Source organism: Loxodonta africana, chromosome 11, assembly GCF_030014295.1.
Source record: "Loxodonta africana isolate mLoxAfr1 chromosome 11, mLoxAfr1.hap2, whole genome shotgun sequence".
Lineage (NCBI taxonomy): Eukaryota > Metazoa > Chordata > Mammalia > Proboscidea > Elephantidae > Loxodonta > Loxodonta africana.
Window position 1 is genome coordinate 48,058,508 of NC_087352.1, and position 23,304 is coordinate 48,081,811.

Below are 23,304 nucleotides of genomic sequence, written 5' to 3' on the forward strand. Positions count from 1 at the left end.
CCTTCAGGGCTAATGATCTAAAGGGCAACAAAACACAAGGAAGGCAGGAAGTTGATTGTTGTTGTTGGTTGCCATGGATTCGCCCCCACTCACGGGGACTCAGTGTGTTACAGAGTAGAACTGCTCCCTGGGGTTTTCTTGGCTGTAATCTTAACAGAAACAGATCCTCCAGTTTGTCTTCTGCAGAGTGGCTGAGTGGGTTCGAACTGCCAGCCTTTAGGTTAGCAGCTAATCGAAAACCAGTTGCACTACCCAAGCTCCTGGGAGATGGCTGTTGTTTTTAGCTGCCATCCAGTCAGCCCCTGACTCATGGCAACACCATGTGTTGATTAGGTGATTATGAAAGTAGGCTGCTAGGGGAGGGGCAGGTGGCAACTCCAGAGAAGATGAGCTGTGACTTTGTGACTGTCAAATGAGTGTCCAGACACATGGCCCTGGGACAGACGTCTGTGATTACATTCCGTCTACTATTTTATCTGTTTTATCCAGTGGAGAACATCCTCTTTCTAAACTTCCATCAACCAGATTTCTGCAGCAGCTATATTTTCACATTTAAAGATCAAAGCATAGCCCGGGCTTTGTCTGGGCTCCGTGCGCCTAGGCATTGCAGCAGTCCTGAGCTAATGCTGGCATTCGAAGCGCACATGAGGAATAAGTCATTTTTAAAGGCATCTATTAGAATGCACTGCATTCTGCAGTTTGCAGCTCAGCTGCTTTGGTGCCGTGCGCCACAGATGGGAGGATTGGATCACTTTATAAAAGGCTTCCACCCATGTCTGATGGATTTCCAGGTCTCCAGTAATGTAGTTATGCTGTGAGAGTACCCCATGATGACCTAGTGATCTAACTGCTGGAACGACTGTCCAGGATCCAGGTAGATGGTAATTATACCAAAGGTCACTCAATGCACTGGTTTTGTCAGCGACTCAGAAATTTCTCTGATGCAGTTAAAACATAAACTTACTGGTTTGTTTATTTAATTGCTTCCACTCAAGACTCTTAGCACATCAAAGAAGTATATACAATCTGTTTGACTTTGGCATCCAGTTATTCCAAAGGGCAAAGGTAAACATGAGACAATATCACTTTTCCATGTTTAACAACCATGCAGCCAACCCCTAATGAGAACCACAGCTACCAGTTAAACAAGCAGATCAATAGGCTGAGAAGACAAATGACTTTTCAGGCCTTTCGCATGCTGTTAGTGAACATGTTGTTAACGTTAGCAGAGGCATGTGTATATTTAATGCATAATTGTGAGTAAAACATGGATTCAACCCTAAATAGCTTGTGATCTAATAGGGAGATGAGGCAGAAAACTGTGTGTGTACATACTTAAACACAGACATACATAAATACATCCTTCACAGCTATTCCCAGGTAGAGCATGGATTGGTAATGGTGTTTACTGAACATATCCAAGAAGGGGTTCAGGGAAGGAATACGTTTGCGTTTCATAGGTCAGAGGATCGGGACATGGTGGAAGCAGTTGATCAGTGTCTCAAGGCATAAAGCTACCCTCAGTTTCCTTCCTGGGGCAGCTAATCCAGGAGCTATAGGCAGCTCTTTCCGGCCAGGGCATCAACTCCACAAGAGAAAGACCTGGCAATCTGCTTCCATAAAGATTGCAGCCTTGGAAACCCTGTGGGGCCATTCTGCTCTGTCGTATTGGGATTGCTATGAGTCAGAATTGACTCCACAGCACATAACAACAACAGCATTAGAACGGGTTGCACTCTACAGTTTATAAAGCAGTTTTACATCCAGGATCTCACTGCATTCCACCATGGCCCTTTAAGAAAGATGCTAATGTTTCAGAGAGGGAAAGAAGCTGCCCAAGAGGCAAGGCCAGCACTAAAACCCAGGTCTTCCTGCCCACTTCCCCTGTGCTGGTGTTTGGGTCAGAAGTGGGTCTCTAACTTCATCACACAACTGCTAATGCCGTCTGTTCTGTTCCTTGTGGAACAGCCAAAAAAGAGTGTAGGACGTCTGCCCGAATGAGCAGTGGCCCAGAAGGAGGTATGGCATTGGGACTGTGGCCAACCCACAGTATATAATGGTGTGCAAACATGTTGTGCCACGCCGGGAGCGCGCAGTCAGCACAGTCCCGGCTCTGGGAGACTCTGCAGTCCCACCCCTGGGTTCTTCAGTGGTAAGTTGTCAGGAAGAAAGCTGGAGCAGCCACCTGTAAATTCAAACAAGCTTGAGAGACATCTTGAAATGGGCAAGGCTAAACTGTAATGTCTGGGGATGCACAGTTGGGTAATATTGTATTTTATGTACATATCTTATTATATATATTAAAATATGGATCGTATGTTCTTGCTGGGTATTGATTGTGATGCATAGAGACCCCATGTGACAGAGTAGAACTGCTCTGTACGCAGAGTAGGACTGCTCTGTAGGGTTTTCTTGGCTGTAACATTTATGGAAGCAGATTGCCAGGTCTTCCTTTCACATAATATATAATACATGGCATATGTTTTAAAATTATGTACTATAAAATGTTTATATGTGTTATGTATCAAGGTATAACATATTGTAAAATATATAACCCATTCCCGTTGCCATCAGGTCAATTCCGACTCACAGCGACCCTATAGGACAGAGTAGAACTGCCCCGTAGGGTTTCCAAGGCTGTAAATCTTTATGGAAGTGGGCCGCCACATCTTTCTCCTATGGAACAGCTGGTGGGTTCAAGCCATTGACCTTTTGGTTAGCAGCCGAGCACTTAACCACTGTGCCACCAGGGATCCCTATAAAATATATACATATGTTTTATTAATATAAAAGTCAGGATAGTGGTTAATTTTGGCAGGAGATCATGATGGGGCAGAGGCCACAGCAGGGCTTCTGGGGCTTCCAGCAAAGTTCTGTTTTTTGACCTGGGTGTTGATTAAAAGGGTGCTTGCCTTATAATAATTTGGTAAGATGTATATTTGTTTTGTGGGGTTTCCAGAGTGTGTGTTTTATTTTCCAATTAAAAGTGTTTTCAAATGGCTCGCAAACTCGAGTGCCTCTACCTCCACCATTTCTCATGTGGGCGGAAAAAAAACAAGCGATTCAGCTAGAAAGGGAGAGTTGGGTGGTAGATCAGATAACAGTCAGTTAGCTTTTAGAGGGGGGCCCAGTCCTGCCAAAGCTCTGAAGAAAAATCAGAGCCAACGTGCCAGCCGATTTTTTAAAGCCACTTGTTTTCTGGCCGCACCGACTGATTTCAGAAGTGGGATCACCACAGTGTCCCAAGAAGGTGAGACTCCAGAGAGAGTGGCCTGGATTCCTGGGGTCAGACAAGGCCAGGCTGAATAGGGGTTTAACAGTGTGTTGAGCCTCCTTGGGTGGATGACGGAGCAGAGGGGAGGGGAGCAGGGGATCTTACTCCTCGTGGGTTGAAATATGTCCCCTAAAAAGATATGTTTAATTCCTATACCGAGGTGCCTGTGAGTGTGACCTGATTTGGAAATAGGGCCTTTGCAGATGTAATCATGTGGAGATGACTAGAGTAGGATGATTGGAGTAGGTGGGCCCTAAATCCAATATGACTGGTCCTTAGAAGAAGAGAATAGGCACAGACACACAGGGAGAGAGATTGGAGTGATGTATCTCCAAGCCAAGGGACACCAGGGATTACCACAACTCCAGAAGCTAAGAGGAAGCCATGGACAGGTTCTCCCCTAGAGCCTTCAGAGAAAGTATGGCCCTGTGGACTCCTTGATTTCAGACTTCCAGCCTCCAGAACTCTAAATCTCCATTATTTTAAGCTACCCAGTGTGTTATAACTTGTTTTGGCAGCTCTAGAAGACTAACAGAGCACTGGTGGCACACTGGTTTAAGAGCTCAGTTGCTAACTAAAAGGTCAGCAGTTCAAGCCCACTAGCTGCTCCTTGGAAACCCTCTGGAGCAGTTCTACTCTGTCCTGTAGAGTTTGGCTTTGGTTTTGAGGAGGCTAACATACTCGTAAAGGAGCAGCCTCTCCCACAGTGAGCAACTGAGGGAAGCATAAGTCATGAGTCATTCAGCATGTGTTCATTGAACACCTCCTGAGCCCTACAGTGGGCTGGGAGATGAGGAACTAACTACAAAAGGGCATGGAATAACAGTATGGAATACTGCCGTAACCAAACTTGCAGTCTTATTGGAGAAACAAAAACAGTGTGAGTCAATAAACGATTGCCTAATGGAATGAGACAGACAATGGAAGCTTCAGAAGTTAGAAGTCCAGAGGTATCAAACATGTTAGCAGATTTGCAACCTGATAGCTGCACCTCTTCACTCGAGCTCTACCTTTAGCATCAGACAAATAAATGGCTTCTCAGTAGCTTGTGGCTTTCTCTGCTACCTTGACCTACTTACTCTGTAAAATGGGTCTTCTCAGGATTGTTCAGAAGACTAATCCGTATTAAAGTGATTGCATACTGCTTGGCCAAATACCATAGTAATTTTAAGAGATGCTGTGTAGTGTAGTGGTTAAGAGCACAGATGCTGGAGACAGATTGGCTAAATTTAAGTCTCAGCTCCACCACTTGCTAGCTGTGTGACCCTGCGTAAGTTACTTAACCTCTCAGTGCCTCAGTTCTGTAAAGTGGTCATAACAGTACTATCTACAACACAGGGATTTCATGATGACCAAACAAGTTAACCTTTGTAAAGGACTCAGAGCAGTGCCTGCCACCTAGAAAGAGCTGCATATATGTTTATTAGATAAACATTTAACATGCATATGAGTTGGAATCCACTCAACGGCAACAGGTTTATGTCTTGTATAAAGTATTTTACAGACAGTCTCTCATTTATCTGTCCCAACAGTTCTGGGTGGTAGATGGTCAGTTATGGAGGCTCATAGGAAGTAATGATGTTCATAATCCCATTGGTTAAAATCCAGGGTAAGTATAGACCTTTCTTACACGATTCCACCCCTTCTCCCAAACACCTGGCAGCCCGCAGTCCCAACCTCTACTGATTTCCATGCAGAAACTCCAGCTGGGAGTTCTGGGCACCTATCTCTCAAATGCTAGTCCCTTAACTTGCCATCCATCCTGCTGACCCAGAGGAGTTGAAGGGAGCCAGAATTTAATGACCCAGCAGGAGGTCAGTCAGGAAAGCATTGATGTCACCATTGACGGGGTCATCTGATGGCTTTTACAAGGAAGGAGTCAGAGTGGCAGAGGCTGGGCAGGAGTGGGAGAGCATTTCTAGAGTCCATCCTCATGTAGGCCTCTCATTCTGGTCCGCCTACAACATCTGCAATCCGAAGATGTGATCATCTCATCCAAACCCCTCGTTTTTTAGATGTGAAGATGAAAACCTGGAAGGGTGAAGGGACTTGCCCAAAATCACGCAGCAACTTAGAGCCAGGAGCATCCCCCAGCCAAAGCGTTCTCTGTATCCATGGTTAATAGCTGCAAGTGGCTACTAGGCTGGGCGCTAGCCAGGCACCTAAAGGTTTCATCAGGTTAACCCTTCCAGCTGCTCTTTTAAGTGGATATCACCATCTCCATTTTATAGACAAGTAAATCCAGATTGTGTAGCTTACCAAGATCCCACAGGTAGAAAGTGGCCGGGCTGAGACTTAAGCATAAGCCTATTGTTTTACGCCGTCGAGTCAGTTCCAACTCATAGCCACCCTGTGTACAACAGAAACACTGGTCCTGCGCCATCCTCACAATTGTTGCTACGCTTCAACCCATTGTTGCAGCCACTGTGTCAACTCATGTTGTTGAGGGTCTTCCTCTTTTTTACTGACCCTCTACTTTTCCAAGCATGATGTCCTTCTCCAGGGACTGGTCCCTCCTGATAACATGTTGAAGTCTTGCCATCCTCACTTCTAAGGAGCGTTCTGGCTGTACTTCCTCCAAGACAGATTTGTTCGTTCTCCTGGCAGTCCATGGTATATTCAATATTCTTCGCCCACACCATAATTCAAAGGCATCACTTCTTCTTTGTTATTCCATATTCATTGCTGGACAATGAGCCCACATTTTGTTGGAATCAGATAATAGAGTTGGACCAACCTTCAGCTGCTGGTGTTTCCCACTGCCCAGTAGTTGGGGTAGATTTGCTAATCAGGTTTCCTCATTCGTTGGCTCATCCCCTTCCCCCCAGGGCCACAGGCATGCATTTGCAGGGTGGAGTGGTCTGTTACTGTGAAAAAGTGACACCAGCTCCATTTAAATGAATAGAAGCTCAGCTGTATCCTGGTTTTGACTCTGAACTGTGAACACTGACCTGAAATAGTACAAAGCTGACTTTCAAGTTACACAAAATTTTGATTCTTCTGGTCACCTGTACTGGATCCTGACTGGTAGTCACATAAAAATTGAACCCATGACATCCCTGATATAGTGCCATTGTTCCTTGCATCTTTCAGGGAACACCAGATCTTCTCAAGATATGGAGGGAGACGTGTATCTGGAAGGCAGCGGCTGAGCAAGCGTCTTAGCTCGTGAGCCTGCTTGGCTATCCTTACCTAAGGGTTTTAGTGATGGCTGACAAGCTCCTGAGCTTTCTGGGACACTTCCTGAGAAGTGCAGGGGGTGCTGAGGGACCCACTGGAGGACAATGTCGAAGCATCTTTGAGCTTCCTGGCTCTCTGAGCATCCCTTGCTGCCCAAGTTGGATGGATTTCAATAGACTTGGAACTCCAAAGGGGAAAAAAAAAGCACTTGAGATAGTTCCAGACCAGGGGTCACTCCAGGCCATTCCAAGACACCTAGAGGGGCTGAAGTGGGAGTAGAACCTCTTAACCTAGGAGCCTCAGACATCCTCCCCGAGCACAAGAGAGAGACAAGCACCCTCATGGCTCAGTATGCTCTACATACCACGCTGAAGGCACACCCTGAGACCCTCTTGTGGTTTCTAAGGTTTTGCCTTATAGAAAAATCAAAAGTGCTCCATTAAAGGGCAGTGAGGTACAGGACTGGGTCAGCCACCTTGCAGAGGAACTGGAATAATTTATTCCCATAAAACGTATCAGGTAAAAGTTGTTTGCCAAAGTGCAATTCACATACGATCATGATGTTCACTTTTCATTAATATTGGGTTTCTTCCACTGGCAAGAATATCTGTCTCGGTGACTAAAACAAACCATCAGCTTGTAAAACTGGATCAAAAGAGCCCCAACCCTAGCAACCACCCAGCAGAACAGGATCATTGCCAGAGTAATCCATCAGAATCATGTTTCATAATGGAAGTGCTGAATGCAATCATTGCCAAGTCTCTGTGCTCAGAAATAGGCACGAATCCAGGAGACCCAACTCCTGACGTCAGAGAATATCATCTTGGGCAGCAGAGCTTTCCCAGGCCTACCTGTAAGCCGTCACAGTCCGGAATCTTGGCTGTAGTTCAGGAGAGGGATTTGTCGCCCTCCATACACTCCCCTCCAGCCTGTGCTCAGAGAATTGAGATCTCTTGATCGTCTTTTGCCACATTCCCCTGCTATGTTACTATCGAGTCAATTTGTCCTAATCCCTGATACAAAATTCCTTCCATATTTAAAACGCATGCAGGCCCTGAAATCTCTGGGGTGATTCTGTATAACGTCTTTGACAGAGTGTGCCTCACAGCTGCATCAGAACTTCTGGGAGTCTGGAATGCTTAGGAAAAGAAGTAAATCCCTGAGGAAGCAAACAAGAGGTGACAAATGGGAACTTCACGTGAAGAGCGAAAGTGAAGAAAACACCATGATTGTTCACATCAGCATTCAACTGTTTGTTTCTTCCTCCCTAAAGTTGTGATTCTGAGTGGATATAAACCTCAGGAGGAACCTTGCACAATTTTTAATTTAGTGCTCTGTGGTGACATTAAACCCCATAGGGCACCCCTTTTTTACAGTGGCAATCGGCCACCTCTGATCCTGCACAGATAGGAGGTTCCACTCTCTAACTCTCAGATCCAGACATGGACCCAGAGCCTCCGAGAACTCCAAGGATAAGGATGCGATCTTCCATGTACCTCTCCTAGCCTGCGCTTCCCTCTGTCCAGAGAACCCCCAAGCAGGGCTGCGTGCAGGGGAATGGGGAGACAAGTGCAGCTTGTTTCAGAAATCACAGAGATACCTGGTTTCCCAGGACTCCGGGATCCAGAGCAAGTGATCCTCAGAAACATGCCCTTCCTCAGTGGAATTTGTACCCCTAAATTAGCTTCCTGGAGGGAAGAGACTAGAACTATCATTTATCAAGCACTTAGTATGTTCCAGGTCCTGTGCTGGGCACCCAACATAATTACCTCATCTCTTCTCTCAGCCATGTTATTGCTGTTGTTAGCTGCCGTTGAGTCAGCCCCTGACTCAGGGCAATGCCATGCACAGTGAAATAGAATGCTGCCCAGTCCTGTGCCAACCCCGTGACAGGCTGCAGATCGAACCATTGTGACCCATGGAGTTTTCACGGGCTCGTTTTTAGAAGTAGATCACCGGGCCTTTCTTCCTAGTCCATCTTAGTCTGGGGACTCTGTTGAAACCTGTTCATAGTAACAAGCAAACCTCCACAGACAGACAGGTGGTGGCTGCACATAAGGTGCACTGGCCGGGAGTCGAACCGGGTCTCCCCCATGGAGGCCAAGAATTCTACCACTGAACCACCAAGCCCTCATCCCAGACTTAAGAAGGGGTATTATTCTCTTCGTCAGTGAGTAAATGGAGCTTTGTGGGATTCAGTTCTTACTGAAGGTCTCACAGATTGACTCAGTTTCCCTGATCTGAGGCTCCAAGGAATGTGAAGGTCATTCACTCGTTTGTGCGATCCCGTTGGCTTCCCCTAGAATGAATGACCTAAGAGAGCAAGGGGGAAGCCACAATGCCTTTCATGCCCTAGTCTCAGACAATACACACTGTCACTGCTGTGAAATTCTATTGACTCGAAGCAACTCACTAAATACAGTCCGCACTCAAGGGGTGGGAAATTAGCCTCCACCTTTTTGAAGGACGGAGTGTTAAAGAATTTGTGGGCGTATTTTAAAACCACCATAGTCCCAGTTGTACCAAAGGTCATCCCAGAGTGTGCAAGTAAACTGTGAGCCACTTTCTTGGTTCTGGCTCCCAAGGCTGAGAGTCCATTAAGGGCAGGGACCAGGTCTTGGTCACCACAGTAGCCTTCAAGCCAAGCCCAGGGCCTGGCACATAGTAGGTACTCAATACATGTTTGAGCCATAAAGTAATCGTTTAACAAATTGAGATTATGAAACAGGTTGTTGTTATTGTTATCATTGGCTGCCATTGGGTCAGCCCCCAACTCATGGTGACCCCATCCAAAACAGAATGAAACGCTGCCCTGTCATGCCCCATCCCCGTGATCGATTGTGGATGGGACCATTGTGATCCATAGTGTTTTCATTGGCTCATTTTCTGAAAAGCCAGGCTTTCTTCCTAGTCTGCCTTAGTGTGGAAGCTCAACTGAAACCCGTTCAGCGTCACAGGAACACGCAAGCCTCCAGTGACAGATGGGTGGTAGCTGTGCACGAGGTGTGTTCGCCAAGAATCAAACTTGGATCTCCCGTATGAAAAATGAGAATTCTGTCTCTGAACCACCAATGCCTTCGCACGGAACAGATTGTTCTAATTATGGTAGTAATGAGTCTAATTGTGATGTCTAGGCAATTTGGAGCCTACCTAGTCCAGGCTCTCCCACTAACCAGCTGAGTCATCTCCTATAAGTCACATTCACTAGAAGGCCTCTGGCTTTAGAAAGTCCCCTGTGGCCCCCTTGAGCCGTAACTGGCTCTGATAATGGAGACTCATTGAGAAAAGCCTTTGCTGCCTCTGCAAGGCAGACACAGCTGCACATTTCCCTTACAGTGAATCCATTCCCTCCTGACGGGGGTGTCCTCTTGTCTTCACAGATTGCCCTGCTCCCCAACAATGCTGCCGACCTGGGCAAGTACATCACTGGTGACAAGGTGCTGGCCTCAAACACCTACCTTCCCGGACCACCTGGCCTGCCTGGGGACCAGGGCCCTCCCGGTGAGTATGGAGAGGGGCATGGGAGGTGACAGAGTCATCAGCAAAGGCCTGCCAAGAGCTCGCCTTAGTCAGGGCTGGACTGTGTTCTGTAGCTTCCATCACTGAGAGCAGAAGCAGGAGCTCCAGGGCCCTGCACGGGGAATCAGGCCCTTGAGCCTGTGAAACACTCATAACCAGTAGTGACCAAGAGAAAAAGGCCATTGTGCTGGATTGGATAAGATTCCCAAAGGTAACCTCAAGTTACAGGGAAACAAAATGAAAATTATTTTTTAACCTCATTCTGGAAAAATTTAAAAATATACAAAAACAGAGTGGTATAATGAACCCCTATGGGCCCTTCACCCAGCTCTGACAACTCCTGGCTAGCCTTGTTTCTACTATTCCCTACTCTATTATTTCTTCCAGAAACCCTGGTGGCATAGTGGTTTAGTGCTACGGCTGCTAAAGAGGTCAGCAGTTCGAATCCACCAGATGCTCCTTAGAAACTCCATGGGGCAGTTCTACTCTGTCCATATAGGGTTACTATGAGTCGGAGTTGACTCAGTGGCAGTGGGGTTATTTCCTCCTTCTCATTATTTAACACATTTACGTCTATGTTTATTTACATGCCTATCTATATATTGGGGTCACTCTGAGTCAGAGGCAACTCAACGGCAGTGGGTTATCTATATATTTCTTCTTTATAAGTAGTTACTAAGTAGGCTTAGATTCTTAGTGCTGCGGTAACAGAAATACCACAAGTGGGTGGTTTTAACGAACAGAATTTTATTCTCTCACAGTTTAGTCTCTAGGGTAAGGCTTTCTCTCTCTGTTGGCTCTGGGGGAAGGTCCTTGTCTCTTTTCAGCTTCTGTTCCTCAGTTACTTAGTGATCTTCATGTGGCATGGCATCTATCTTCCCCATCTGTGCTTGCTTGCTTCTGTGCCTAATCTGCTCTTTTGATATCTCAACTGTAAGGCTTAATGGACTCGTTAACATATCTCAGAAAACCCTATTTCCAAATGGGATCACATCCACAGGTATTAACCTATTTACCATTGCCGTCAAGTTGATTCCAACTCCTAGTGATCTTATAGGACAGAGTAGAACTGCCCCATATGGTTTCCAAGGAGCAGCTGGTGGATTCGAACTGCCAACCTTTAGGTTAGCAGCCGAGCTCTTAACCACTAGGCCACCAGGCCTCCTCCACAAGTATAGGGGTTGGAATTTACAACACATATTTTGGGAGTACACAATTCAATCCATAAGAAGTATAATTTCAACTTTATTAAAGTATAATTGCATAAATAAAATGTACCCATTTAAGTTATGGTTTGCCGAGTTTTGACAAATGTATACACCCATGTAGTTACCACCCTAATCAAGATATAGAACATTTCCATCACCCCGGAAAGGTTCCTTGGTGCCCATTTGCAGTCAGTGCACTCTGCTATCTCCACCTCTGGGCAACCACTAACCTACTTTCTATTGCTAGAGTCTTGACTGTTCTAGAATTTTCTATAAATGGAATTTTATAGTATATACTCTTTTTGTCTGGCTTCTTGCATTCAGCATACTGGTTTTTGAGATCCATTCTTATAAATTTGAAGAAAGTCTCAAGTGTCCTATCATTTCATAAGGATCTATACAATGAGAGCTTTTAAAAAATAACTACAAACAGTTATAGTTTATTATGAGTCCCTCCGTAGATGGATAAAGCAATAGCCTTTTTTTCATACCGCTAAAGGAAATGGAAGCGTTCGTGTAAGCAAATGTTTCTAAAATCATTGCTGAGCAGCGTGCTACGTGTTATGAGTGACCTCTTGACAGTCTAATCAGGAAGACAAGACACATTGAGCGAAAGCAAATAGGATAAAACAACATCTGGATGCCCCCAAATACGTACGCAAATGCTTCCTGCCATGGGAGCTTAAAGAAGGGAGAGATCGTGGTAACCTGCAGGGATCGGGGGACTCGGAGTTTGAGCTGGACATGGAAGACTGGTAGGATTGGTCCAAGGGGCCATGGCCAGGTTTTATAGTTGGAAGGTCAGCAAGAACAAAGGCTCAGAGTTTTTCCCCCAAAGTATTTATGTTTTTTCTTCTCCACTTAGGTCTTAATCTTCTAGTGTCCTTCAAACATAGGTGGCCTAGGTCTCATACAGAGAAAATAAGGACTGGCCCAGGACTTTGATTTATCCTCTGGTTCATTCCCCCAGCCTGAGGTTCTCTGGGTCCTGTTCGATTTTCTCCAGCAGATGCCTCATACAGACAGCCTTTTGCTGCTCCTAAATGGACTGGATTTTTCCTTACAAACTGATTCTTAGCCCACCGTTCTCCACCCTCTTCTAAGAGAATGTTCTTGCTTCACTTCCCTGGAGAAAGATGATCTCCAGGCCAGTCTACATACCACAAGAACAGGAACAAACTGTAGGAACCTGGAGGCATTTGCTGTCATTCTTAATGAACATCTCCCTGGCTTTCCTCTCCAGTCCTGCCTTCTGGTTTCTAACGTGGTTTGAGCTGTCCAGGGTCCTTGATGGAGCCTGTTTGGTTTTTACCTTTAGTGAAACTGGCAGAGAGTGATTGAGAAGGAGCTGTTTGCAGTGGACTGCCCTTGCTCTCTCCTCCAATCCTATTCTCGTTCCTTGTGTGTAGTGTTGCAGTTTGTGATGCCCTCGATTGAGATGTATTAGAGCAGCTAGAGAGCTGATAAGGTTTCTCTCATCCTTCACTAAAAGTCCAGTCCCAACACCTGAGATGAATCACAGACTAGAGCACCAAAACAGGAAGCAATACCAGGTTGGAATCCTTGGGCTTCAGGGGCGAGGGGGCAGCCAATGCTCACTTGCCTTCACTGCTTAATGTGCTGCCATTTGCACATCAAAGTCCCACATGTTAAAGGTGCTTGACATCCAGTGATCCCTGATGTTCACTGATTGTGTAACTGCAGGTGTGATACTATCCGCATCCTGTTCCTGTGCTATTGATGTAATTAGTTAGAGGAGGGATCTGGTGCTTTGCCCAGATAAACACTTTCAGGATGTACCTGGAAGCAGTATTGAGAGCAGTGGTGGGAGACATGTTTAGATAAAACATTGACTGCCTTAAACTTTGGCTTAATTAGTCTTAATTATATTATTTTGTTTTCTGGAGCCTGAAAGTTATTCCATCTTGTCACTATGCCATGTCAATATAGGGGCCAGGTATGGCTAAGAAATGATTACTGTACACTTCTGAAAGAGACATCGCAGGACCAGGTGCACAGCAATCAGCCTAACCTCTTGAGTGCAGTCATTTGGAAAGAAACATTTATTAAGCAGCCCACTAAGTGCCAGGAACTCTGTGGGAATATGTTGATGAAAAGACACAGCCATTCCCTTAAGGAACTAGGAGTCTAAAACAGAGGTTGAAACTCAGATGTCTACAGAAACCAGGCAGGTAGCCTAGATGAATGAAGGGAACAGGTTGTGGGTAATAGGGAGTGAGGGGAGCTCAGTTAAACCAGGCAGCATATACCTCCTTCTAAAGGGGCAGCCCATATGTAAAGCTCCATTCACTTGTGCCCATGAGGGAATAGTGGTCCTGGTTTGGGTTCCTTCTATTTTCAAAAAGAAGCCAGAAATACAGATTTTTATATGAAATCCCCCAATTTTTAAGTATTAGGCATATTCAGAGGACAGTGGTATATGTATGTAGATGTGTATGTATAGATTATGATTGTACATAATTCTCTTGCAGGGAAGAGAGTGTAAGGAAAGACTTTTTTGGAAAAATGTGATCTAAGGTGATCACATAGGCATGGAGGCAAAGGAAAAAAAGAGGGAAGAATAGTCTAGGCTGGGGGCACTATAGGATGGTTTATTTAGGGAGCATGGGGCTGAGAGGTGATTGGAAAGGAGGCAATGGCAAAAAATATGCCTGTAGAGGAAAACAAGGAGTTGGTCATGGATGACCTTCTGTACTGTGCTGAGGAGTTTGACTTTATTCTGTACACAAAGGGGAGCCACTGTAGGGTTTTCTTCTCCTTCTGGAACTCCAGTTATACATAGGTTAGCCTGTTTGATATTGTTCCACAGCTCTTGGATGTTCTGTTTGATTTTTTATTTCCCTGTTTCCTTTTTTGTGTTTCATTTTGGATAATGTCTATTGACTTTAAGCTTACTGATTCTTTCCCAGCTGTCACCAGTCTCCTGATAATAGCATCCCTGATATCATGTTTTTTTTTCATTTCTAGCATTTGCATTTGACTTTTTTTCCCTCTCGTTTCCATCTCTCTGCAGAAATTCCCCCATCTGTTAATATAAGCTGTCAATCTTTTCCACTAGATCCTTTATGAACATATTAGTCATTGTTATTTTACAATTCCTGCCTGATAATCCAACATCTGGGTCATCTCTAAGTCTGATTCTATTGATTTCTCTCTTAAAAATGGGCTTTGCTTCAGTTTTTTTGTTTTCATTGTTGATGTTTATTTTTGTTTTTGTTTTGCTTTTTTTGTATGTGTCAAAATTTTTTAATGAATCCCAGACCTCATTGGTAGAAGAACAGTAGACACCAGCTTGGAAGGTTGAGTCAGTCTAGTGAGTTTGGGTTTTGTTATTGTTATCTTTAACACAGAAGTTTAAATTGGTTCAGAGAGGTCAAGCAACTTATGCAAGATTCAAACCTAGGACTCTGATGCCAATACCTGTATTCTTAACTGATACGCTGCTATGAAAACTGCTCCCCTCTGTGATAACCCTGCTTCAATAGGGAGGATCGAGAGTAGTAAAGAGTTATGAGATGTTAAAGAGGAGGTGAAATATATAGGAACCAATCACTGATTGGATAAGGAGGCTGTGGAAATAGGGAAATATTTAAGAAGACTCTCAAGCATCTGCTTGAGTGGATGGGTCACTAGTGGTACATGAAAAGAGGAGGAAATGGTGAAGCCAATTTTGATCACATTAAGTTTAAAATGTCTGTGGGACATCTTAGTGGAAATGTCAGAAAGCACTGGGAAGAGTGCAAAGAGAAGTGGCTGATAAGGACTACTGGACTCCTGTGTCAGCCAGAGGTCCTTGTCCTTGTCACAGGTTGTGGCACTAATGAGGTGTTCTTTGATTACAGGCTCACCTGGACCAAAGGGAAGCCCAGGCTTCCCAGGAATGCCAGGCCCACCTGGGCAGCCTGGTCCAAGGGGCTCAATGGGACCCATGGGACCATCTCCTGATCTGTCCCACATTAAGCAAGGCCGGAGGGGCCCTGTGGTCAGTATTTTATCAAAGATCCACTTACTATTGCTGATAGTATGGTCTTATCCCATGGTTTTTCCTTCTGTTAAACCAGACCCCTTTCTCTTGTAGGGTCCACCAGGTGCACCAGGAAGACATGGTTTGAAGGTAAGTCTTGTGAGTGTTCTTTACAAGTCTACAGTCCGTCCATCTCAACCTCCTCTGCAGGCATCACATAAAGCTTGAAAACTGTTTACTGTCTCCATTTGGCTTATGGCAAAACTGAGGCTAGGAAGCAAATCTAAAAAGCATTCTCTTAAAATATGAAACCAACCATGAACAACCAAAAACATTCCTAGTAGAAATTACGCCTATATTTTTTAAATAAGCCTCTGTGTTATAATAGTAAACCATTAAAAAACCAATTGCCATCAAGTTAACTCATGGCAATCTCATGTGTGTCAGAGTGAAACTGTAGTACATATGGTTTTCAAGGGCTGATTTTTCCTAAGTAGATAGCCAGGCCTTTCTTTTGAGGCACTCTGGGTGGACTCGAACCAATAACTTTTCCGTTAACAGCTGAGCTCTTAACAATTTGTACCACTCAAGGTTTTTTCTTTCTTAGGGTTTTTTTGTTTTGTTTTTTCCTTTTTTGGCCTCTATTTCTTTGGTATGTTTAAATCAAAAACAGAGAGGTTCCATTCTGTGCAGATGGGTGGTTTTACTCTGACAGCTTCCTGATACTTGCCTCATAAAGAAGTCAGTGTAAGTTACTTTAGAAAGATTCCAAGGTATTTCACACACTGCCTGGAAATGCATACATTCCTCTTGTCAGATCTGGTTTGAAAATATATGGCCTGGGAAGTTGGAATGATAGACACTTGACCCAAGCAGTTCTGTTGACTTAAGTGGTGCCATGAGTCTTGTGTCAATCTTACATTTGTTTCCAATAGAAAATATGTGTTGTTTTGTCACAGAGATGGTGCTGGTATGTATCTGATAGAGACTGTGATGGCGGCCTCCGCATGGTCCAGAAAGCTAACCCCGGCCTTTCTGTTTCTAGGGGGAGAGAGGAGCACCTGGGCCTAGAGGGTCTCCGGTAAGTAACACTGTCTGCCCTACTTTCCTGGTGGGAATGTTCTCAGGGATGCGATTCCAATGAACCTGTAAGTAGGTCTTATTAGCAAAAGCTGCCCCCTCCAGCTGTCACTCAACCATCTGAACAGAACTCTGTGCTTAGGAAAGGAGTCTCAGAAACCTCTAGCAGCTGCTTTCAATTTATTTAAAAATTTTTTTTGTTTCTGTTTTTTTCTTTTATCATAGCTAATTTTCATTTGGAATGCCTTCTCTTAAGGTTCAAAACCCCATTATGTCATGAGTCTGTTTCTAGCAATGTCATAAAAATTTGAAAGGACTAGAAAAAAATTGTAACTCTGCATGCATAAGAATATCCACAGCTATTTACGACCTTAGTAGGTCATCTGACCTCCCCTCAACAACAAAAAAATAAAAAGCAAAAGTATACAGGGCTGTTTAGGACTGCTGAAAAGAAATTAGCTGGGTATACCATATACATACTGTCTAGGACATTTAACATGAAACTCAATGGTATCCAGAAACTTGAAGTAACTCTTCTGCTTTTGAAGAAGTCAGTGTTATTTCTGAAGAAAGGAGTAAGAGCCACGGCTTTAGAGGTAGAAGGTCTTCCACATATTAGCTGTCGGATCACGGCCACATCCCTGGCATCTCTAGGCATCCATATCCTCACCTGTGCAATGCCGGTAATAGAACCTGATCCACCACATCTCAAGTGGTTGTGGTGAGGGTCGAGTGATGTCAACACACTGTACATCTCTAAGTACTTTATGGATGTAAGCTGCTGCTTCAAGATGGTGGCTCTAGGGGTGTGAGATGGTAAAGATTTTACTGCAAGCTTCTAAACAGCCCAGAACATATATGTTTAAACATTTTTTTTACCATGCCCCACACAGCACTACATAGAAATTAAAACTTAATAAATACTAAGTAATGAAAAAAGACCTGGTGGCACAATGGTTAATTGCTCAGCTGCTAACCAAAAGGTCAGCGGTTCACACCCACCAGCCACTCTGGAAGAAAGATGTGGCAGTCTGCTTCTGTAAAGATTACAGCCTTGGAAACTCTATGGGGCAATTCTACCTTATCCCATAGGGTCGCTATGAGTTGGATTCAACTTGACAGCAACGGGTTTATATGATGATAAGGTGTTCAATAAATAGAAAAATTAGGAAGCATTTGTTTGGCTCTTTCTTTATCACTGAGGTATTGGTGTCTTTACATCCTTCAACTTCATTTAGGTTGCAGTTATAGTCAACTATCCTTATAACCATTTTAATAATTTAACTTTTAAAAAATAATAGATAACATTTTTGAGCATTTATTATGCTCTTACCCCTTGACATGTATTAATTCATTTAAATCCTCCCCTATGAACCCTATGAAATCCTATGAATTTGGGACGGTTATTATCCCCATTTTACAGATGGGGAAACCAAATCCCAAAGAGATTAAGTAACTTGCCTGAAATCACACAGCTAGTAAGCGGCAGAGCTGAGATTCAAACCCAGCTGAATCCCAAGCTCTTTGCCACTCTGTACTGACTTCACAATTATCTTTTCGTTTCTTTGGAAACTATTCTAGGATGGTTTTTCTCTATTCTTTCATCCTACCAGATTTGATGTAGCCTAGACCTAGGAGCTCTGATGGTGCAATGGTTAAGAGCTCAGCTGCTAACCAAAAGGTCAGCAGTTTGACTCTACCAGCCACTCTTTGGAAACCCTATTGGGCAGTTCTACTCTGTCCCATAGGATTTCTATGAATTGGAATCGACTCGACAGCAACAGGCTTGGTTTTTTTGGTTTAGAGCTAGGAGGGATGAGAGGCAACTATGTCAGCAAAGCTTATATGTAAGATGGGGAAATTAGAACTATCTTGAGAATCAGCCAGGCTAATCTAGCAGTCCTTACGTTGACTCACTTTGTGCCACAGAGTTATCTACTGAGTAGCTGCTAACAAGCACAGGGTCTGGCAAATCATGGCACCCGTGGAGGTAATGGCCGATGCAAAAGGTTGAGTCTGTTGTGTTCTGGCTTTGATTCCTCCCATGTGCACAGGGACCTCCTGGTTCTTTTGACTTCCTGCTGCTGATTCTGGCTGACATCCGCAACGACATCATCGAGCTGCAGGAAAAGGTGTTTGGGTACCAAACTCACTCTTCAGCAGAGGAGTTGCCTTTACCTCAGGGATTTTCCAGCTCTCCGGAAACCACGGACTTCGGCTCTGGAGACGACTACCCAAAAAGAACGGAGACAAGAGCCTTGGGAACACCCAGAGACTTTTATCCTTAACACAACCCAGCATCTTCGTGCCAAAGGAAGAGAAAAGAAAAGTGTTTTCACCTGAAGTTATATCGTCTACAGAAACACATACACTGGGGACATTGAAAAGATACATTTTTATTTTCTTTACCCTTTTCCTGGCTTCTCCCTACTTCTCTTCTTCCAGATACTTTCTTCAGAGTTCCCTACGTGAGACAGGAGGGAGTAAATGAGTGATTTATATGCTTCCCAGTGAGAGCCAGTTGGGGTGGACTACATAGAAACTTTTCTTATGCTTTCTGTTTTTTTTAAGAACTTCAAGATTTCTGAGTTAAATATTCTTATAGTGTCTTAAAACTTGGTAGAATATCCAAAAAGGAAAAATGGGAAGGTGAACTCTAAAAAAATGTGAGGCTACTTATTAAAAAAAAAAAAAAGGAGAGAGAGAAAGAGAACTGTGTCCAAAAGAGACTATTACTTTTCTAGTATCAAAATTGGGATGTGCAATTAAAGGTTGGGGGAGGGGCAGCCATGTTTATTCACCTTGGTGAATAGCTGTTTTTTTCCCTTGTCGATCTAATAGATTTTAGATATTCTGTCCTCTTAATCAACCTTGTTTCCCAATTTTTATTGAGGAAAGGAGGAGAACTAAGAGGGAGTGGAGATTAGGGAAGATGGAGAAAATTATAGCCATGTATTTATTGTCATGTAGGTTGCCACATTTTAAAATTCAAATATGACTGTTAGGCATTCATGCCATACCCACTCCCTTCGAGTCGATTCCGACTCGTAGCAACCCTATAGGACAGAGTAGGACTGCCCCTTAGAGTTTTCAAGGAGTGCCTAGTGGATTCGAACTGCTGACCTTTTGGTTAGCAACTGGAGCACTTAACCACTAGACCACCAGGGTTTCCATTCATGCCATGTTTCTCTATAAATATCCTGTTCAGAGTTAGGATAGAAAGTTACTCTAGCTGTAGGAATAAATCCTGTTTTCAAAACACAGCCAGTGAATGAAGTGCCCTGACTCACATTAGCACAATGGGTTCCTGGTTTGCCAGAACATTTCAAAGCTATTTAATCAAATGTGTTGCTGCTCAGTAAATCACAGGTTATTCATTAAATAGGGGTGGCTGACCCTTCGAGAGAAGCCCAGAATCCCCTGGCTCTGGCCAAGTGCCCAGAAGGTACCATCAGGCCATGATGCAGACTGAATTAATGTCTCGCAGGACTCAAGGTTGAACATTGTTGCCTTGGGTTAGTGGGGTGGAATTTGGGGCATCTTTCCATCCATTGAAGCCAAATTAACAAAGACAGGTAAATTTGCTCTCCTTGGGTGCTATAAATCTTTGTCTGGGGCCAGCCAAGCTTGCCAGTGTTATTGAGAATAATACACTATTGAAGGTTCTCGTGGGTGGGCAGAAAAACAAAGTATTCCTTGTTTGGCATTCCCATTTTTCCCTAATTTTTCTTAATTCCGTCCAAACCCAGCTTTTTCAGGCCATCTCTTTGATTTTCCTTCCTCAGCTGATATGGAAGGCAGTTCAGCAAGAGATGTTTTTCAAAACCTCCCAGTAAGTATGTTTTCCCAGGGCCTGTCTGTGTCCCAAGGTGAAGGGCACTGGAAGACATGGCTTTCTCAGGATTCACAGGCACCAAGGGCCAGAGTGGAAACCCTGGTGGCATAGCGGTTAAGTGCTATGGCTGCTAACCAAAAGGTCAGCAGTTCGAATCCACCAGGCACTCCTTGGAAACTCTATGGGGGCAGTTCTTCTCTGCCCTATAGGGTCACTATGAGTCGGAATTGACTCAATGGCAGCAGGTTTTAGGGGGCCAGAGTACTCAAGGGACTGGTTCCTTTATAATATTATTAGAGGACCTCCTGGTTTTAATAGGCAGCGTACAGGTCTCTTTCCCACTTTTCTCATTTGACTCACAAAACAGCTTTTATCCACCTGATGTTCAGGAGACTTTCTCCCTTATTCTGAGTCTCCCAGATAGTTAAGCATTCTATTACGAACTGAAAGGTTGGTGGTTCAGATCTACCCAGAGGCACCTCGGAAGAAAGACCTAGAGATCTACTTCTGAAATAGCACAGCCGTTGAAAATCCCACTGAGCACAGTTCAGCTACACATCTGGGGTCACCATGAGTTGGAATCAACACTACAGCCGCTGGTTGCTTTTTGTTGTTTTGGTTTCTTTTAATGATCACTCTCAAAACTCATGTTTGCTCATGATGGGGTTCCCGTTTCCCATCTGTGACATCTCCGTATTTTTTGAGAAATTTTTGTTTGGTTTCATTTTCAATCTCCTCTTAACCTACATCATTTAACTCTCCTACTGGGAAAGTCTGTGAAAAGAGAACTACTGTTATCATATTCATATGCCATTTTCCCATCTTCTTTCTTAAGAACAGCAAGAAAGGCCTCTCTTTGCACATCTCAAGTGGCAACGGCCGTCCTTCCCATTTCCATCTCACTGGTATACGGGACTCTCGTCTGTCAGCTGGTGGCTGAGTTTTTCACTAACACTTCACTATTTCTTACTCATGCAAAATCCCCAGTGACTGTCCATCAGAAGTTTAAAGGTGAGAGGAAGTCATCCTCAATGCTTCTTTTCTAGTACCCTTCTTCCCCTTCAGTCTCTCCAGAGTCCATCCTGCAGAGCAGAGGGCATCACCAACTACGGGTTTACCAAGAGATGAACTGGGCAGCCATGGATCCCCATCTGGAATATATTTAATGTTTGCCTGCTCGGGAAACACAGTATTTAAAGGGTGTGGACAGATGGGTGCTGAAGAAAGCTACACACAGGCGCTCTGAGAAATGGTTAGATCCATCTTTGGCTTTTTTTAAAAATGAGGAATTTTATTAGCTTTTCTTTTTCCTAATAGTGAACTGTGTTTTAAAAATATAAATCTTTTTTATTGTCAGAGGCTCATAAAATATAGCCAAACTGCATATAGGCTAGGATAATATATTAAAAGAATGAACTGAAAGTAGTTATATCTGGAATTCCTGAGATTATTCTAGATAATATCCTTCAGCAAAATACCCAATAGCCTGTATTTTATAATCTCAATCTGCTGGATCAGGTCACTTTATAAAATGATTATTAATCCCCAGATGTTCAAAACATGGACTACTACCACACGATTCAATATGTACTCTTTATGCCCAAATTATATTTTCCAAAGGTAAGGCATTACCATTTCTAACCTACCTTTAGTTGTGTATAGAGAATCAAAGCTTCACTATCTGAAATGAGGCTTTTGCCCAGAACCTAATGGAAAATCCATGTTTTGGGTAAAATTTGCTACAGTTTAACTAAGCCACTTTATGCTTCACTGAGGAAAAAAGATCTTTTTACTCCTCCTTTTTTTCAACCCTTTAGTAGAAATGTTGACTTCAGTATATTGCACTGTCATGAATAGGACTTAGAAGAGGCCTTAATTGGTTGTGTCTGCTTTTTGAAAGCCATTTGAGTAAGCATCTACTGTTGAAAATGGTTCAAGGAAGGCATACATTTTTGCTTAGGAAAATCACCTTCCCACCCCAACTCCAGAGGGGGAAATGAAGAAAATGATACACTTTACTATGCCAAGGAGGCATGGAAGCACAAAGGAGATGTTGCCTTCTCTCTCCCTTGTCAATTCCCAACACTTGCCACAGACTTACTTGACCAGGTGAAGTCATTTCTGCTGTCCAACATCACACAGGTGTGTCCATCGCCTGGTAGGTAAATAGCAAATGCACCTCGGCTGGGGTGGGGGAAATATCACCCCATCAAATGCCGGGTGAAGGCTACCTGGTTCTGCCCAGGCTCCCCCTCCAGGGTGTGTAAGAAGGGTTGTGTTTGGGAGCCTTGTTCCCAGGCAAGCAGAGAAACAGATTCTCTGTGACTAGGAGCCAGGCATTTCCTTGGGTTGACAAGGAGCAGCTTCATCATCCTTTGGGCATCCCTCCCTAGGCTTCGTCCCCCCACCCCAGCCTATCACATAGACACAGCCACAGTCACCTCATTGTGCACACTCAGAGCTTTCAGATAACCTCCCTGAAAAGAAAATTATCTGCAGGAATCTGGACCAAACAGCTAGTTGAATAGAACCATCTAAAATTATTACTAATGAAATTCAGGGACATAGATGGAATTTTTCCTGGCACAGTCAACATGCATGTTTCACAACAAATCAAAAAATAATTCTCCATTTGGAAAAAGAAAACAATGACAAAAATCTTGGACTTGACATGCTCCTTTAATAAACGTTATTGTTTTAGAAAAATCATAGAAAATGACCCCTTATAAATATTAACTTACCACCCCTCCCTTCCCCAGCCCAGGACCCCAGCATTCTTTATTAGATTCCCAAAGAAGTGCCCTGAGGAATTTCATGTGTGTCTTGAGTTTGGTTTTTGTTGTTGTTGTTTGTTCGTTTGTTTTTTTCCAATGACCAGTCATATACGTCAGTAGCTCTGTTGCTCATTATTTATAACGGGTCCATATAACAGTTGAGCTAGTATTCAAACAGTTATGGATGTGATACTATGAAGAACATTTGATATGATTGTATATGCTTAATAACAAAGTTATTTTCTTATGTGGTTTTGCTGTTTTTTGTCACAAAATCAAGTCCTGTGGAAAAAGTCATCTTTTTAAAAGATGAATACAAGGAGATGGACAGGTAGGTACTTTTCTCTTACGAGCTGTATCCCACATTCTGGATCTCCCTTCTCCCGGGGTCTGGGTGTGGCTTGAGTGTTCAAGGCCTAAATCAAGGTCTGGAGGCCTGGGTACCACTC

General features: G+C 43.8%; 1 protein-coding gene across 1 annotated transcript in view; it reads left to right on the forward strand.

Annotated features, from left to right (window-relative positions):
- Positions 1-23,102, forward strand: part of CCBE1 (collagen and calcium binding EGF domains 1) — a 263,440-nt gene extending 240,338 nt beyond the window's left edge. Inside the window, exons 7-11 of the mRNA XM_003406275.4 lie at positions 9,835-9,955; positions 15,045-15,184; positions 15,281-15,316; positions 16,212-16,247; positions 18,301-23,102. Of these exons, the coding sequence (XP_003406323.1) occupies positions 9,835-9,955; positions 15,045-15,184; positions 15,281-15,316; positions 16,212-16,247; positions 18,301-18,534 (567 nt within the window). The 3' untranslated portion in view covers positions 18,535-23,102. The remainder of the gene's footprint in view (positions 1-9,834; positions 9,956-15,044; positions 15,185-15,280; positions 15,317-16,211; positions 16,248-18,300) is intronic.
- Positions 23,103-23,304: the final 202 nt, after the last annotated feature.